Below are 16,087 nucleotides of genomic sequence, written 5' to 3'. Positions count from 1 at the left end.
ACAGCCCGAGCATGGGCAGGGAGCACCCACCCACCGATGGCAGCCAGCAACAGGAACCTCCTACCACAGCACTCAGCTGCACCTCCCCAGCCCCTGCTCGGCTCCAGCCCACTGAGCCAGCAGCTGCCCCCACCTCTTCCACCGTCCCTGCACTGGGACCTGCAGCTGTTCTTAGAGACCGTTCCTTCTACCTCTGCAGGAGGCTACAAGAGAGCAAGGATCAGGCCCCTGACAGCTGCAGGATCAATTGCTGCCCAGGGTGAAGCATTAATAGCCAGGAAGGAAGGAGTGGCGTTTCTTCCTGGGGACAGTGACTGCCCAGGTGCTTGAGGGAGCGTTTGCAGTTCCCAGACCTTGGATCTGGCTGCACTGCTGGAGCAGCAACCAACAAAGCCACTCCTGGGGCACCCTGATTTATCAGGACGGGTCCTGCTCTCCTTAAATCTCTCCTATCCTTGGTCTGAGCCACCCGTGGCTGCTGTCAGTGTGTTGCAGAGCCCAGGCCAGGCACTTGGACCTGGGAAGTCCTGGATGCGCTTCAAGTGCTCCCTGCTGTTGAGCCGCTTCTGATGGCACTGAAACAGCAGCAAGCAGGTCAGCACGGTCCCCGGGACACGGTGAGGATTCCTGCTGCAGGCTCACACAACTCCATCATCCTTGTTCCTTCCTCTTGCTTACTCAGTACCTCCGCAGGCAGGAATCTCAGCCCAAGACTTCCTGTGCCAGTACGTTTCCCAGAAGAGATGAGATGGCGAATACCTGCCCTGCAGCGCCTGCCTGTCCCGAGGCTCCCACATCGGGTTTGCTGCTGCTCCTCTGACGCACGGCCCCTCCGCCGCAGGTGCTGCTCTGGGGCGGGGGTACCGTGGGTCTCCCAGTCCTCTGCTCAGGACGCTCCCAGAGGATGGGCAGGCGGCTCCCTGCTGCCAGGCTCCCTGCCGGGCTGCCCACACCTGATCTTGGGCAAACAGCGAGATTTCTGGGGCTCCAACGCCACTCGGACAGACTTTCCCACTGCCACAGCTCAGGGGCATCCCGGAGCCCTGGGGCTGCCCGGTCCCAGCCCTGGCAGCGGTCCCAGTCTGACCAAAGCCCGTGCACTGGCTTCACAAGCCGCAGGACCTCCATTCCCCTTCCTCCTTTGTGCCTCAGCAGATTCCAGCTTTACTCCAAACAAAGGGCCTGTTGCTCTCAGCAGAGCCCAGGAAGAGCTAACAAAGGACGACAGCTTTTCTTCCACCCTAAGGCTTCTTTTGCAAGCAAAATCACTACCTCTCCTTCCCTGCAGAAACACAGGACGGCACTGCAGGGCCAGACCTCTTTGGAGGCTTGAGCACGGCGTGGCTACGGCAGGAGAGCGGGGAGCTGCGGGATCAGACCCTCAGATTTGCACGCAGGGTTTGGCAGAGCAAGGGAATCGAGGACTCAGAGCAGCTTCAAACGGTGTGCAGACCCAGCTTCCTGGATGGTCGAGGATGAGTTCCTGAGCTCCTTGGGCAGCCCGTACAAGTTGAATCAGACTCAAGTCATAGCTTTAGGGAAAGTATGGGGCTTTCTGAGATTTTTCTGGGGAGAGGCACAGATTCTGATGTGGCAGGGGCACTTCTGGCCAGATGAAAGGGTAGCACAAAGCAGATGACACAGGCAGAAGGATTCAGGCTACCTCTGTTGAAGCAGAGTTGGCAGAACACCCTTCCCTGCAGCACGCACAGGGCATGGGCTCCTTCCCGGTGGCCGGAAGAGCCCCAGATCTCACCAGACTCGGTCTCTCAGACTCGATAGGGCTAAGGTCCCGGAGGAAGCCGCTCCTACAGGAGTGGGGAGCCCCTTCCAGCCGCCTCGGGGTAGAGGGGCTATCCCAGGGCCAGAAGGCAGAGCCCGTCTCCCTGGCCCTGCGGCTGCCTGCAGGCGTGCTGGTGGGAGTCCATTATGCCAGCTCCATTAGAATTAGTGGGCAGTGGAAATGAACGTGCTTGTCTCTCTCTCTCTTGATGATTTTTTGATGATGTTTTAAAGACTGAGCTTCGTGAAGAGTTGCTGAGCAGAGTTCGCTGCGAGCCGGCTCTGCTAATGGGCGTTAACCCCATGACCCAGCTCCAACGCCGCCCAGCAATGAATGCTCCACATGAGAGCAAAATTAGCAAGGGCACTGCACAGTGGCCAGGACGGGCCAGGGCCTTGGAGCTCTCAGACCTGACCAGCAACTGAGCCACCAAGCTGAGTGGGCTCGAGGACTTCAGCAGCAACCGCAGCGAGGTGACCAGCCCTTGTGGAGTTACCCTTCACCAGCCTGCTGTGCTAGAGAGGGGGGAAGCCAGCAGCCCCCAGCGCCAACAAGCCAGGCTTGGGAGGAAGCACGTCCTCAGGACCAGCTGATGAGCACCACAGGACTGGGAAGAAATGGGGAAACTGAGATCTGCTGCATGCCCTGCCAGGAACCAGCTCAGAGTGAAAGAAGAGGCCAAGGGAAGAGCCCCACCAAGAAGCCGGGGGGGGGGCAGATCTCTGCTGCCCAAAGGTGCCCTAGAGTTGAGATGCCCAGCAGACTGCTGGATCTGTCACTGTCACCTGCAGAAGCAGCACGGGATGTTGGAGAGGAGAAGCAGCATGGGGAGAACGGGAAGCAGTGGTGTCCCGGCAGCGTTGCCCTTAACAGCTTGTGCCAAGGCCCTTATCTCTGCTCTCAGCGGGAGGAAGCACAGCTTTGAGCAGAAGTGGTATGTCTGGGTGGCTAAAACCAGCTCAGCTTTGGCACACAGCTGGGCGCAGAGGTCCGTCCTGCTCTGTGAAGGGCTCAGGCTACATACCGCTTCAACGCAGAAGAGCCCAGCCCAGAGACCCCACTGCAGGGACCTCAGCGTGGAGTCAAGACAGTGGCACTTCCCACCTCCTGTTCCGTGGACACCATGCTTCTCCCTGGGGTGTGGGGTGAAGCCCCAGGGCAGGGTGCCTCCCTGGGAGCTGCAGTGGGACAGGCAGGCTACATCCCCCACACATATCCAAGGTGCCCCCACACAGGGTTGGGGTGGCACCCCCCCAGAGCACAAGCAGCAATATGGGGTGTGCTGCTCTCCATCCCTCAGCATCAAGGAGCTCTGCGGGGAAGACACAGAAGATGGAGCAATGCCCCTCTAGTCACAGCGGGAGATACGGCACGATGGTCCTCGCCCAGCGTGGCAGGATCGTGCTTCTACCAGCACTCAGGACGCAGGGCTACAGCTCTCTCCCCCTACAAGGCACTGGACAGAGCTCCCCTGCACCAACCCACAAGACACAGGGCAGCACTTCCCACCCCAGAGGGCTGGACAGGAGAGAGCTCAGCACAGGGGACAGGCGGGAGCATTTCCACGCCAGCACACCAGGCACGGAGAGCCCTCCATGCTAGCTGGCTCCCCAGCTGGCTGCTTCCCTGAGCAGAGGGGATGCAGGCCCTGCCCTGCGTGCAGGATGGTGTGGGCTGCCTCTCCCTGCATCCCAGCAGGTCCAGGAAGGAGGAGCAGGATCCCACTCAACATCAGCAAAGCGAGAAGCAGAGCTCACACTGAGCCATGCGCTGCTCTTGAAGCAGAAGGCTCCTCTGTCACCCGCCTCCCAGTCACATCCAGTCGCTCCCTTCGCACTGCCCTTCCCCTACTGCCATCCTTTCTCCCGCTTTGAGCTGGTGTAGCAGAGGTGCCTCTGGACCCCAGGCGAGTGGGTGGTCACACAGAGAGGGGGTGGGGGGACACTGCCGGCCCGGCGGGCGCATGGCGGGGAACCAAGGGCTGGTCCTGCCTTTGGCGTGGGGCGTCCCTGGCCCACAGCTCCGCTCTCTTGCTGCCAGGTCCATGAAGAGCGTCCAGCAGCAGGGCAGCCAGCAGGCCCCCCAGCCTCGGGATGCTTGTTTGCAAGCTGCCACTGTACCACATCATTATGAGGTGTTTGGGATATCAACAAATTAGCAGGCGTCTGGGAAGAGAAGGATGCAGCACCATTCGTAAATGTCAGCTCGCTGCCTCCTCATTTTGCAGATCATTAAACCCAATATTCCTAACCTGTATTAGTGCAACGGGGACAGGCCCCCTCCACAGCGACAAGCCGCCAGGAGAGCCGCAGCAAGAACATTGCTATGGAGACCCCACAGCGCCTTCTGTCCCTGCACCCCCAGACCCCAGAGTGCCCCAAGCTGAGCCGGCACGCTCCCACCGCCCCCGTGCTACCTGCCCTGCCCACGGGGGCTCGCTGGGCCGGGGGCGGCAGGGGCGGGCAGGGCTCTGCGCAGCGGCACCAGCAGAGACGGGCACACTAACTGTACAACGGAGGGCACGCTGTGGGGCACCAGTTGTGCGTGTGCATGTACGCATGCATGCCCGTGTGGGGAAGGATTGCAAAGGCAGTTGAGCCTGCGTGTCAGGAAGGGAGGATACTCCCCAGGGCACACTGTGATGTGCACAGGGGGACACTGCAAGGGACCAGGGCAGTCATTTCTGTGTATATGGGGGGAGGGGGGCAGACGCAATATGGGGTGCAGCATGCACACAGCGCAGTGGGGCTGGGAGGCAGCAGAAGGGCCACGCGGGGTGCGTGCACGCACTGGGGTGCAGGGGTTCACGCTGTGGGCACAGGAAGGAGGGCATGGACCGCACGGGCTTCATGGTGCATGTGGAAGCTTGCTGCAAGATGCAGCAGCAGGGTGATGGGTGTGCACACGAGGGTGTCTCAGAGGGGCAACACGGAGCTGTATGAGCTCCCCACCCAGGAACTACAGAATGAGCAGCGTGTGGAGCTGATGGAGATGGGGGGATATGCCGTGGCGTGGCGATGCCCGGGCACCGGCTGCTCTCCTCCCGCCAGGACGGAGCAGTGAGCTCGCAGGGTCTGTAATGAGCGGGAGTGACTTGTTAGCACTGAATTAAGAGGCTTGGCGGAAGGGAGCGCATGGGTGACACAAGCTGCGTGGGGCAGGTGGGAGCTGAGCAATAGCAGCTGGAATCCCCAGCAATCTGGTAAGCGCAGCTCAGCCCCACACTCCCAGCTCACCGAGATCAGCTTCCGACAACCCCTGACAGTTGGTATTAATCACGCACATCGCCCCAATACAACTCTTTACTGGCCATCAATTTCCCGTGGGTTTTAAAACTAAAAAACAAAGACAAAACCGCGTCGTTTGGCCGCCACTGAGAAGCACATTAAGGGGCTGTCAGCTTCTCGCCATGCACCCTGCATCACTCTTTAAGCACATGAGAAGTTCATTATCCCCGGAGCTCTGGCATCCATGGGGATGCTGGCGTAGGGAGCGTCGCAAAGGTGCTCCTGCCGTCAGACATGCCTGGTGGCTCCCTGGGGCCCTCCCGGCTGCCCGAAACAGGAGCCAGAGGTCTTGGGCACGGAGGAGGCACGGCTGCAGTCAGGGCCCGGGGCTGCTCTGCGGCAGGACGGGGCACTCCTGGCCACCTCACTTGTCTGGTCTTTGATCTCGAGCAGACTTTCCTGATGGTCCCTGCAAGCTGATGCCACAACCCCACCGTGGTGACGAGCTCCTCCTGGGGCTGCTGCGATGTCCCCTGACAGCCTGACACCACGTTTGCCAGCCCGTGGGTGTTCCCTGACAGCCCGAGCCGCACTCTCCGGTTTGGTGACATCCCCGGCAGCCCAATACCACGCTTGCCATAGTTTGCTGATGCTCCCTAGCAACCTGACACTGCGCTCTCTTTAACATGCGACCATGTAAAAAAGCAACAGCTCGTTTGATTTATGATACTTCAGAACAACTAAGATTCAATTGCTCCGCACGTCCCTGGCTCTGATTACCTCCTAAATGAGATAAACTGATGGCAATTTATCCCCAGACCTCACCAACTTTCCCAGGATGCTAACCTGAAACGCTCGTGCCCTGCACACGCAGGCGTCGGGCTGGGTGCATCCTAAGGCAGCCTGGCCGTAGCCCCAGCTGTCTGTGCCTCCGCGCTCCCCTGCTGCTGCTTGTGCCTGGGAGAGACGCTGTGACGGAGCGCTGAGCCGGACGCCATGCCTGCCCCAGTGCGGCTGCTGGGGTCTCTTGGCAGGAGGCTTTGGGGGGGGTCCCAGCAGTGGTGCTCCCCACGCCGGCTCAGCCACACTGGCCTGAGCTCATGGCGGTGCGGCTGGGCTGTCCCAGCTCCTCCCAAGATGGCATACCCTCACGGCAGGATGAGCACCACAAGGGATGGCAGCTCTACCACAGAGCACGGCAGCCCTGCTCTCTGCACAGCTATTTTTACGCTTCCACCATGTTGACTACGCGAAAGCAAAAAGCTCAGATTATCCTGCTGTGAAAAAACTGCTGGTAACTGTTCAAAAACAGCTAAAAAAGATTCAAGGAAGAATCAGACATACTTATGGACACCAGTCCATGACATAAGTCATCAGTCACGCCCATGATGTGGGGTGATGCTCAGCCCCGACTTCGCAGCTGGAACCAATTGCTGACCATTAAGACATCAGGATGGGACCTCGCATAGAGGTTCATTATCTCTTATTTGCTTGCTGCCAGTTTCCAGCTCTAGCGCAGGCTGCCAGGCAGGACCGTGACCTGGGGGTGACTCCAGTCCAGCGCTCGCTGAGCGGACAGGAAGCAGACAACCCAAGCATCAGCCCCAGCGTCACTCCTCGACATCTGCCCTGGGCTGCCCCGTCCTGGCGATGAGCCACTGCGGCACCCTGAGCTGCATCAGCCCTCGGGAGCAGTCCTGGTGCTGGGGCAGGAGAGAGACGACCCGAGTCACCCAAGGAGGGTGCCAAGGGCAGGGAGAGCCAGTGCCAACCAGATGCACGTCAGGCAGGGGGTTGTCTCCCGGACAAGGATTCGTATTCAGTTTGGTGTAACTTCAGATCCCAGACTCTGCACCTTCTCACACCCCCATCAGCTACGCTGCACAGCCTGGCAGGACCAGACTCTGTTCAGCACTGAAAACGCTGGTCCTTTGCTTCTCGGTCGCCATTCTGGTAAGCCGAATACCTTAATGCCCACATCATAAATATGTTCATCAGACCCAAGCCAGTTTTGGGACCATCTTTACAACTTTCTCCAGTATTTCCAGGCTCTCTTGGGAGTATTATTTATGGGTTGGGACGCAGTACTTTAGCATGTGCTTTCTTAGTCTCACGTGTAGGTGCTAAGTCATTCTACTCTTTGGTACCCCAGTTTTCAGACATACAGAGAATACACGTCTCTCTTTTTGCCAAAGCACTGGACTGAGAACTGCAACCTGAGAGCTAATGTGGGGAAGGGCAGTAACGTGTCTGAAGAGTCAACATAGACCCACAGCTAAGAACGCATCAGTTGTTTAATGAAATGTAAATATAGATAATACTTCTTGCTTTCCATGAGACATCCAGTGTATATTATAGACTCAAATGATGCTCAGAGATGCCTGAATAAACCACTGCAAAGGGGAAGTCTTTCCTAAACTCAGCAGTTTTCAGGTGAAGATAACTACAACAGAAAAGGGTGAACAGAACTGCCGAACTCCTATGCAGATCATCACCACAACATTTCTAAGAGAGAGGGAACTTAAGAAGAGCTGTTCTGCCATGGGAAACCCGGGCTGCTGGTCTGCAGGCTGACCTGTGATTTGGAGCAAGTCGCAGCATGCTCTGTTAGGTACAGGCTAACAAATGTACAGGCTACAATTCTCTGGTTTGTTTTACAGCAGCCATTAGTTTCAAACGCTTGTGCTTAGCCCCTCTCCCCCTGCCTTTAGCCATCTGAATTAAATCTTTATTTTGGTTTACTACACAAGCTTATTGAGTGCTGTGGGACAGGATGACCTAGGATAAAGTCAAATCTTAAAGACTGAGGATCACTTTTTCCACGCAGGCTAACCATAGATGCAGGCTTCGGAGAAGGTGGTTGCCAAGCTAACCCCTACCTGGACAAATTTGGATGGCTTTTCACAGCAAAATGCCCCTCCCTATGCCTTGCGGGCTTTCTGCCAAGCTTTGGGTCTCTCTTCAGACACCGCAGAGACACGAAAATTTCTCAACAGAAAAACCATCAGTACTTTTAGCATAGGCATAGCAATGTATACATCTTCAGCTGGTTTCCTGAAGTAGATAAACTTTTCCCCAAAAACCCTCAGCTTGAGGCAGATGGCCAGGATAGGTCCTTTAAATTATGACAGTTTGGCAAATTTACAAGCAAACAGAAATAGGTTCTTTCTTGTGGTAGAAAGTGTCTGCACACCTTAAGCATAGTTAAGCACATCTTAACTGTGGTGTGCTCTCAGCTCTGCTAATACAGTTAGTAATTACTATTACCACTAACAGTATGTGCAGTTGTGGGCATGGTGGCAGTCCTGCTTCCACTGCAGGTAAGAAATCGAGGGCAGATCACGAGGGGCTGGTTGCTCCTTTCTGCCTAAGCACAAGCCAGCTCGGACAAGCAGCACTCCGAGCCCCACGTCCCTGACAAGACCCGGCAGGACTCCTGGGTGCCGGGTGCTCTGAGCCAGCAGAGCTACCCCCAGGCAGCACATCTTTCTTACCTTCTGCTGCCGCACTGGGGCCATCAGGCCGAGTTGTCCCTGTGCTCTTTTTCCTGCGATGCTTCTTCCTGTTGGCATGTGGTGATGGAGGCGGCTCCAGCTTTGGGCTGGCAGCACTGGAAATGTTCGGGCTGGAGCTGAGAGAATCGGCAGTACCGTTAGCTGGGAACAAAGATAAAGAAAGTAATGTACAGCAAGACAATGACAGCCTGCTCTTTCTAGAGACAACTAAGCGTCCTGGAGACAGCCCCGGTGCTCTGCCTGGCTCAAAAGGCACAGCCCCACAGACAGGACAGCACCTGCTCTCGGCCCCATCGCATGGGGCAGCTCTGACACCCGCTCTGCCTCAGGGAGGGTCAGGCTGGACACGTTCTGCACTGGGACTCATCCGGGATGATCACGCAGAGACAGCATCTGCGTGGCCAAGACAAGTGCAGTGGCATCACTGGGACAGCCTGACATGCCAACCCCCCCAGCGCACATCCCTCTCTGTCGTGCTCAGCGGCAGTGCCCTCGCTGGGCGATGCGTGCGTTTCGGGAAGGGACAGTCCCAGGAGGTGCTCTCGGCCTCCCAGGTGCAGGTCCAGGTCCTGGGATCTGCGCCGCTGCTGCAGAAGCATTGATCCCCCACGGCACCGCTTTGCCAGACGAGGTGACGGGGGTTGCCACACTTAGGAACCTAAGCATGATGGTCTCAATAGGCTTCCGATACGGAGCTGAAGAAGCTGCATCCCCAGCAGCAACGCACCAAATTTATCCTCAATCATACTGTTCCTTACAATTAATAGCAGAATTAGAAACAATCAGGGAGCTGCCTAATTACTGTCAATTAGAGCGCGCTAATCAAGCTCCGATCACACACACACACGCTGCCGCTGCACTCACCATTAAATGTCAAATTTCATTAGAGACCAGCAACAAAATCAAAAGCCTGACATTCAATTTCAGCAGCACACACAGCGCAGGCTTCCAATCAGCATAAAAATGCAGACTCCGGGGAAGGCAACGAGGCGCAGGAGCCCTCGCTGCACTGTTAACCCTCTCCGAAATACACTCCTGCCTCTCCAGTGTCCACCCACCCACAGGGCACGCATGGCAGCTCTGCTCCCAGCCCACTTCTGTCCTGGGCAGCTCACCGTCCTCTTTGCAACAACCCCATGTTTCCCATCAGGTCCTAACCTCCAATTTCCATGTTTCGTGGCACCTGAAATTAAGAAAGCAATCCCAGCGTCTAACAAGGGCAGCACCCTCCAGCAGTGGGGACTGCCTGTGACTTGGCAAGCCCTTCTCCTGCTCCAGCCTAGCCTCTACTCTCCCTTTTCAGCCCGGTTCAGTCAGACTGGCTCTTTGGGGCTTGGTCTGTCTCTGTGCGGCAAGACAAACATCCAACAGTGGGACGGAGAGGGCTACGGGCAGCGGCCAGCAGCTGCCCCATGCAGAGGTCCGGTGTGCAGCCGGCGTCCCCCTCGCAAGGCTGGGAGAGGACGCGGCACCAGAGCTCTTCCATCTCTGGCTTCTACTACATTTGACACACACTAGTGGGGTGTTTCTGCTGCTATTTATCCACAGGGAAATAGTTCACCCTTGGCAATTAAGAGAGATAAATCTAATAAATTCAGGCTTCATTTTTATAAATATAAATTACTGATACCATTCAAGAGGACTATGCTTACAGCAGGTGCGAGACACCTTCATCTCCCAGCCTGGATGTCACAGGGGACCTGAACTTTCTTGTCTGAGGCTACACATGGTGCATCCAGACTACCTCTGCTGCCCACCTGCTCACCAGGACGCCCTCCGGGCCAAACCACGCACCACTGGCATCCTGCCCCCCTCCAGGCTCAACGTGAGGGCTCCTGCACTTCTGCAGCTCCCGCCAACACACCTGCAGGCTGCGGCGAGCCTGACACCTCCGGCTCTGCTGAGCAGAGATCGTCTGCGTCCCTGCTCTTCTTACTGCCCAGCAGCTAAAGCCACAGAGCTGGGGGCTTGCAGGGACCCCAATGGGATGGGGATGGGACCGCAACGGGGCAGGGAGAGGACATGAAACGTGCTCCCTCTGCAAGATCAGGTATCACTTGCTCTCCCTCTTTCCCCAGCAGGACAGAAGTGAGCTCCTCGGACCCACCCAAGAACTTCCAGGTCCCTGTCTCACCACGGGAACCCTTCTGCAGGCACACGTGGAACCTCCTGGGTCCTCCCTCCAAACCAGCTGGCCTTATAGGCAGCCCCTGGGTCCCCATGGGTGGGCTGCAGAGGTCTTGCCACAAAGGACAAACACAAGATGTGCTGGAACATGTTTACAGGACCCGTACAGCCCGTCCCCCCCCTCCATGTGCTCTCCAGGGCACAACCGGAGGAGGCAGCCTGCACCCTCTGCACCTATTTGCAAGCCTGCTCCGAGCAGATAGATATTCCCCACCCTGCCCCACTGTTTAGAGCTGAAAACACAGCGAACTCAGACCTGGGTTGCACGGACACAACAGCATCACTGGGGTTCAGGCATGGGTGCAAGGCACGCTGCTTTGGCTTAGCTCAGCCCCGCAGCGGAGGGGCAGACGTGCCAGTCAGCTTGGCACGCTGTGCCGTGCAGGAAGCACTGCCTGCTCCCCCCAAAGCCCTGTCCCTCGTGACGCCGAGAACCCACTTCTGCTGGCCGTCAGCTCTGCAGGTACGCAGCCCGGAGAGGCGCCAGCCTGGCGCGTGCACAGCCCAGGGCTGCTCCAGCTGACGGGGACGGGAGCCCAAGGAGCTGCTCGCCACCACTCGGGGCCAGGGCTCTGCTCCGGGGGCTCTGCCTGCCCCTGCCCTTCCTCGACAGCCCTGAGCGGTTCCGCAGCGGGAGGTACGAAACTGCTGCTTTCCCCGCCAGTGCAGTGGGGACGGTACCGTGAGCTGGGCGAGGGACTGTGAGGCTGCTCCGGGAGGCCCCCAGGACAGCCAGGCTGGTCGCCCCTTGTACGCCGCGGACCCTTCAGCACAGCCAGCCTGGTGGTGTGTCTGTGGACCACTAACACTGGGCAGGGCAGGACCGACCCGCGGGGCTCGGGGTCCGGCACAGTGCAGCAGGACCTGAGAGCAGACAAGCAGTCATCAGTGCTCGAGGCACACAATTAGCATCAACATCTCACCCCTCCACATCACGGGAGAAGCGGCAGCACCTCAGCTCCTGTTTGTGTCAGTCTCCGGGTTACTTTGCATGAAAGAGGTAGACTGCTTCGGGTGGCTGCGGGCACAGCAGGCTCCTCCTGGGGACAGGGAGCAGAGGCCAGCTTGCTCTCCTGTGACACTCAGGCCAGAGCCAGGGCAGGCAAAACGTACCGCGTGGCCACGCCAGGCCCCTGGGCTCTGCAGCGGGGCTGCTGGGAGGAGGACAGGACCTGCCATGACAGGGAAGCCATCCAGGCAGGCAGCTGCTGTCCGGAAGGGCTGTGACACAAAATTCACCTGTGCTAATGCAGCACGTGTGCCAACCACAGCACACGAGGGTGTGCAGACTTTGGTGCTGCACGCGCCGGGGCAGGCTCAGCAGTCGGCACGGGAGGCTCCCGCTGCCTGCGCGCACTGCTCCCGTGGGCAGGGCAAGGTGCTGCCTTCAGTAGGGGCACCCCTCTCCCGGTGCGGGGGACTGGCCCCACAGCATCCCAGCAGATGTGCCCATGTCCAAGGCGGTGTGCGGAGCCGCGGTTCCCCCTCGCACCCCACTTCCTCCGGTGCTGGAGGAGCGGCGGCTGCCCTGCTGCACCCCGTGTCCGAGGCGAGGGGCGGGGGGGCTGCCCGCACATTAATGCTCAGAGCTGCGCCCTTCCGCTCCCGTCGCCTGCGCTGCCCCATCAGCAGTAACAGTCTGATTAATTCGCTTCCAGCAGGGAGCTGATGGGGCCAATGATGGAGCCGCTGCATCAGGCGCGCTGAAATTGATAGTTTTTCACAGTTACAAATGAGGAGCCTCCTCAGCTGCAAATGGCGCCCGCACAGTCGGACTCCGGTAATGATCATAAAGAGGCTCTCTTTAAACTGCGAAAGCCCCTGGGACCGAGCGGGGGGGCGGCTGCCGCGCTAATGAGAACTACAAGGGGCGAGCAGGCATGGAAATGGCTCCTCCACTCTTGATGTGCATTTAACTGCTTTTTTAGTGCGGCGGCAGAGCCAGGAACGAAGGAGTGATGAATGCAGCACAAAAGCATTTATTTTCCAATTCGGCAAAGTGGCTACGTTGGGAAATGTATGAATTATTTTAATTCACTCAACTGTCCTGAAACATCACAGAGAGCGAGTGAGCGTGGGGGGAGGGGGCGGGCCGTGCTCGGTGTGTGCTCCAGAGACAGGAATTACTCCTATTCGTTCAACTGCCCCAAAATCCGGGAGCTGGGGGTGCCGATGAGGAGCAGAGATGGGGGAAAGCAATGCTTACTCCTTGCACGGTGAGCCCAGAGTGGGGCAGGCGGAGCAGAGAGGTCAGAGCAGTCCTGCCACGGAGCAGCATCCTTGGCTGGAGGGAGACCGCTTTACCGTGCTCAGCAGGAGAGCTTCCCCGCTGGTTTGGACACTACCAGCTGACCCCGGCGAAGGTGGACAGTCCCAACAAGGCCCCAAAGGCTGGTTCTGACACCCGTGAGCAAACTTGGGACTCGCAGCCACCGGGCAGAGCTCAGGACTGCCCCATCGCCAAAATAAGCCTGCCCGCCTGCTGCAGCTGAGGGGAGCGGGGCCAGAAGTGCCACTTACAGGGGTTGGGGCAGCTGCCAGGGATAGCCACGGCCTCGTTCCACTGGTCCGCGCTGGAGACGGAGTAGGAGCGCTGGTGCATGCCATCTGGCTTTGAGCTGAAGCCCACCAGGTTGATGCCGCTGATGGAGCGCTCTGAGTGCAGGGAGGTACTGCTGGTCGAGTGGGGAGCACCTGCAAGAGAGACACGAATTTAGCAGGGACCAGCTGCCGCTCTGAAGCACGGCGTAAGAAGGAAAAGCTGTCCTGTACCTGATGCGACATGCCCCCAGGTGGCCCTGCATGAGGACAGGCTTTGTCTGGCTCTCCTCTCCCAAGGGGTGCCAGTGCATCGTCCCCCAAAGGTGCTGAGAAAAGAGCACTGCCCAGCACACGCCACTTCTCAGAGGGACACCCAGCTTGGTGGATTTCAACACAGCACCCTGGGCTGCACAGCTAGGCATCCTGGCTCACAGCTTCCCCCTCCAGCCACATTTTGCAGCTGGAGTTCACGGTCTGCTCACAATCTTCACTACAACCTCAGACACCTGGACAAATGCAAACCCACCCCATAGCCAGTGTGCCCATCCTCACTCCCTAACTTCACTCCGTGTGTGTCCCTAGCAAGAAACACAACCATGCTGGAGGCACTAGGAGGGAATGGAAAATCACATGGAGGATGTCAAAGGGACACGCGGGGGAACAGATGTCCGTAAGGGGGGGGTCGTGGGTCAACAAGCCTCTTCCCCCCAGCTGGAAATCCCTTTAGCTGAGCCCAGACCTTAGACCCCCCAGGAAAGGAGCGTTTTTGGGACTAGAGGCCGTCACAAAAGACAAGATCATTCAGAGATTCAAAATGGGTCAAGTGTTTCTGGATTACAAGAATATCCAAAATTTCCAGAATAGTAAACAGAGCAGCTCTGACAGGGAGCAAAACCCTTGCTGCTCAAGGCTGCAGGCAATCTGTTCAGGAGGACGACGCTGCCCTAGAGCGATTACCCCACACCTGCCCACTACGAGCACTTTCCTACACCTTCCCTGAGGGCATTCAGCTCCAGCCACCACAGAGCAAGTGCTCTGGGAGCTCAGGGGCGAGCAAAGGGTCCCTTTCCCTACTCTGAAGCTACCTCTCCTCCTTCCACGCCCGGAGGCACAACTGCTGAGCTGGGACTCCCACACCAGCCCTTCTGGCCGTGAAGGAGGGCAGGGCCTGTCGAACGGCCCCGGCCGCAGCGTGCCCAGATGATGAGACGTGCATCCACAGCCTGACCCATCTGCCTGCCCCAGCCACACCAGAGCTGGCCGACCTGCAGCCACACCAGGAGCCGGGCTAAGAGAAACCAAGCAACGTGTTTCATGCGGCTGGTATGTAAGTGGGATCCTTTCACAGAAGCAGGCTGGAGAGCAGATGGACACTTGCAAGAGCAGGTCCCCAGCCGGATCTGCTACAGCCAGGACAGCCCCACCTTGCACTCACAGGATGCCAGCACAGCTGAGGCCGGAAGGGACCTCTGGAAGTCGTCCTGTCCAACCTCTGCTCAAGCAGGGCCACCCAGAGCCGGTTGCCCTGGCCTGTGCCTGGACAGTTTTTGAGTATCTCGAAGGAGGGAGACTGCACAACCTTGCTGGGCAACCTATTCCAGTGCTTAGCCACCCTCCACAAAGAGCAGAGCCTCGTAAAATCCCATGTGGAGCCCCAGGTTTTGTACAGAAAGTTATGTTTCTGCCCCTGCTGTTTCCATGAAAACCTAAGAAATGTGATTCGAACGTCACCGGTGCCTGAGCCCTCCCTGAGGCTGCAGAGTGCCTCAGGCAGAGCGCCTGAAAGACAGCCACCCCTACAAAGAATCCCCCCCTACAAAAGGTGGATCCAAGGCGTGCACTGAACAGAGGGGTGATACGGGCCATCAGCCGTGCACTGGGCACGCCTGCCATCCACGAGCACCTTTCATTCATCGCCAGCACAGCGGGTGCCTCCCACCCTCCTCTTCCATGTACCCACCCCGGACATAAAATCCCCTTTTCTGCTGCACTGCGTAGGGACTATCGGTAAGCCTTGCCTGCAGCCCCTGCCTGCCCTGGCAGTGCGATGCAGAGCTCGCAGGGCCACCGTGCCCGGCAGCCCCGTGCTGCCAGGGCCCCAGCCCACGGGGCCGGAGCGGCAGAGCCGTCGGCTCGTCTGCCTCCAGCCTGGCTGCCACACGCTCCCCCTCCCTCCCCTTGTTCAGCGCCACAGAAACACGTGTAAAACCATGACACTGACTTTGCCTCTAATTAGCCCTTAATTTACAAGACACACTCGGAAGGGTAATTAGCTGGCGCTCCGCTCCTGACTGCCGCATCCATCTCCTCTCGCCTCCTCGTGGGAGGGAGCCTGCTGCCACTGGAGCAGGGACAACGCTGCTCTCCCGGGACCGGGAGGAGCTGGGTCCTGGGTCCTGGGCACGGTGCTGCTGGGCTGGGACAGGACGGCATGGGATGGCATGGGACGGCATGGGACAGGACAGGCTGTCCCCAGAGCTCAGGCAGTGCCTGCGGGCCCCGAGCCAGGCCGCGCACACAGCGCGCATCGACTGCCACAGCCGAGGCGAGGGAGGCAAACAGCAGGAATGCGGAATGCCTGGGAGACGCTCCTCCAGCGGAGAGGAAAGTCCTGCAGAGCCTCAGGGAGCCCGAGTTTGCCCCTTGCACCTCCACCCCAGCCCCACTGGGAGCCTCAGCCTGCAGGCACCTGCCCCTCCATTGCTCCTCCAAGGAGCAGTGTGGGCTGCCACGATGCCCAAGTGCCCCAGCCCTGACCAGAGCCCGGCACATGTCGCTCTGCCGTGGCCAAGGCACCCTCCAAACCTGCCCACAGCGATAGACCTCCTCAGTTT

At 58.6% G+C, this 16,087-nt stretch overlaps 1 protein-coding gene across 4 annotated transcripts in view; it reads right to left on the bottom strand.

Moving 5' to 3' along the window:
• AGAP3 (ArfGAP with GTPase domain, ankyrin repeat and PH domain 3) overlaps window positions 1-16,087 on the bottom strand; it is a 146,272-nt gene that overhangs the window by 7,404 nt on the left and 122,781 nt on the right. For all 4 annotated transcript variants that reach the window (XM_075747006.1, XM_075747007.1, XM_075747008.1 and 1 more), the window contains exons 12-13: window positions 13,233-13,406; window positions 8,505-8,666 (exon numbers count right to left, since the gene is read on the bottom strand). In XM_075747006.1, coding sequence (XP_075603121.1) covers window positions 8,505-8,666; window positions 13,233-13,406 — 336 coding nt within the window. The remainder of the gene's footprint in view (window positions 1-8,504; window positions 8,667-13,232; window positions 13,407-16,087) is intronic.

This window comes from Balearica regulorum, chromosome 2, assembly GCF_011004875.1.
Source record: "Balearica regulorum gibbericeps isolate bBalReg1 chromosome 2, bBalReg1.pri, whole genome shotgun sequence".
Classification (NCBI taxonomy): Eukaryota; Metazoa; Chordata; class Aves; order Gruiformes; family Gruidae; genus Balearica; species Balearica regulorum.
The sequence above is the reverse complement of the archived record's forward strand: the minus strand, read 5'-3'. Positions and strand labels throughout refer to the sequence as shown.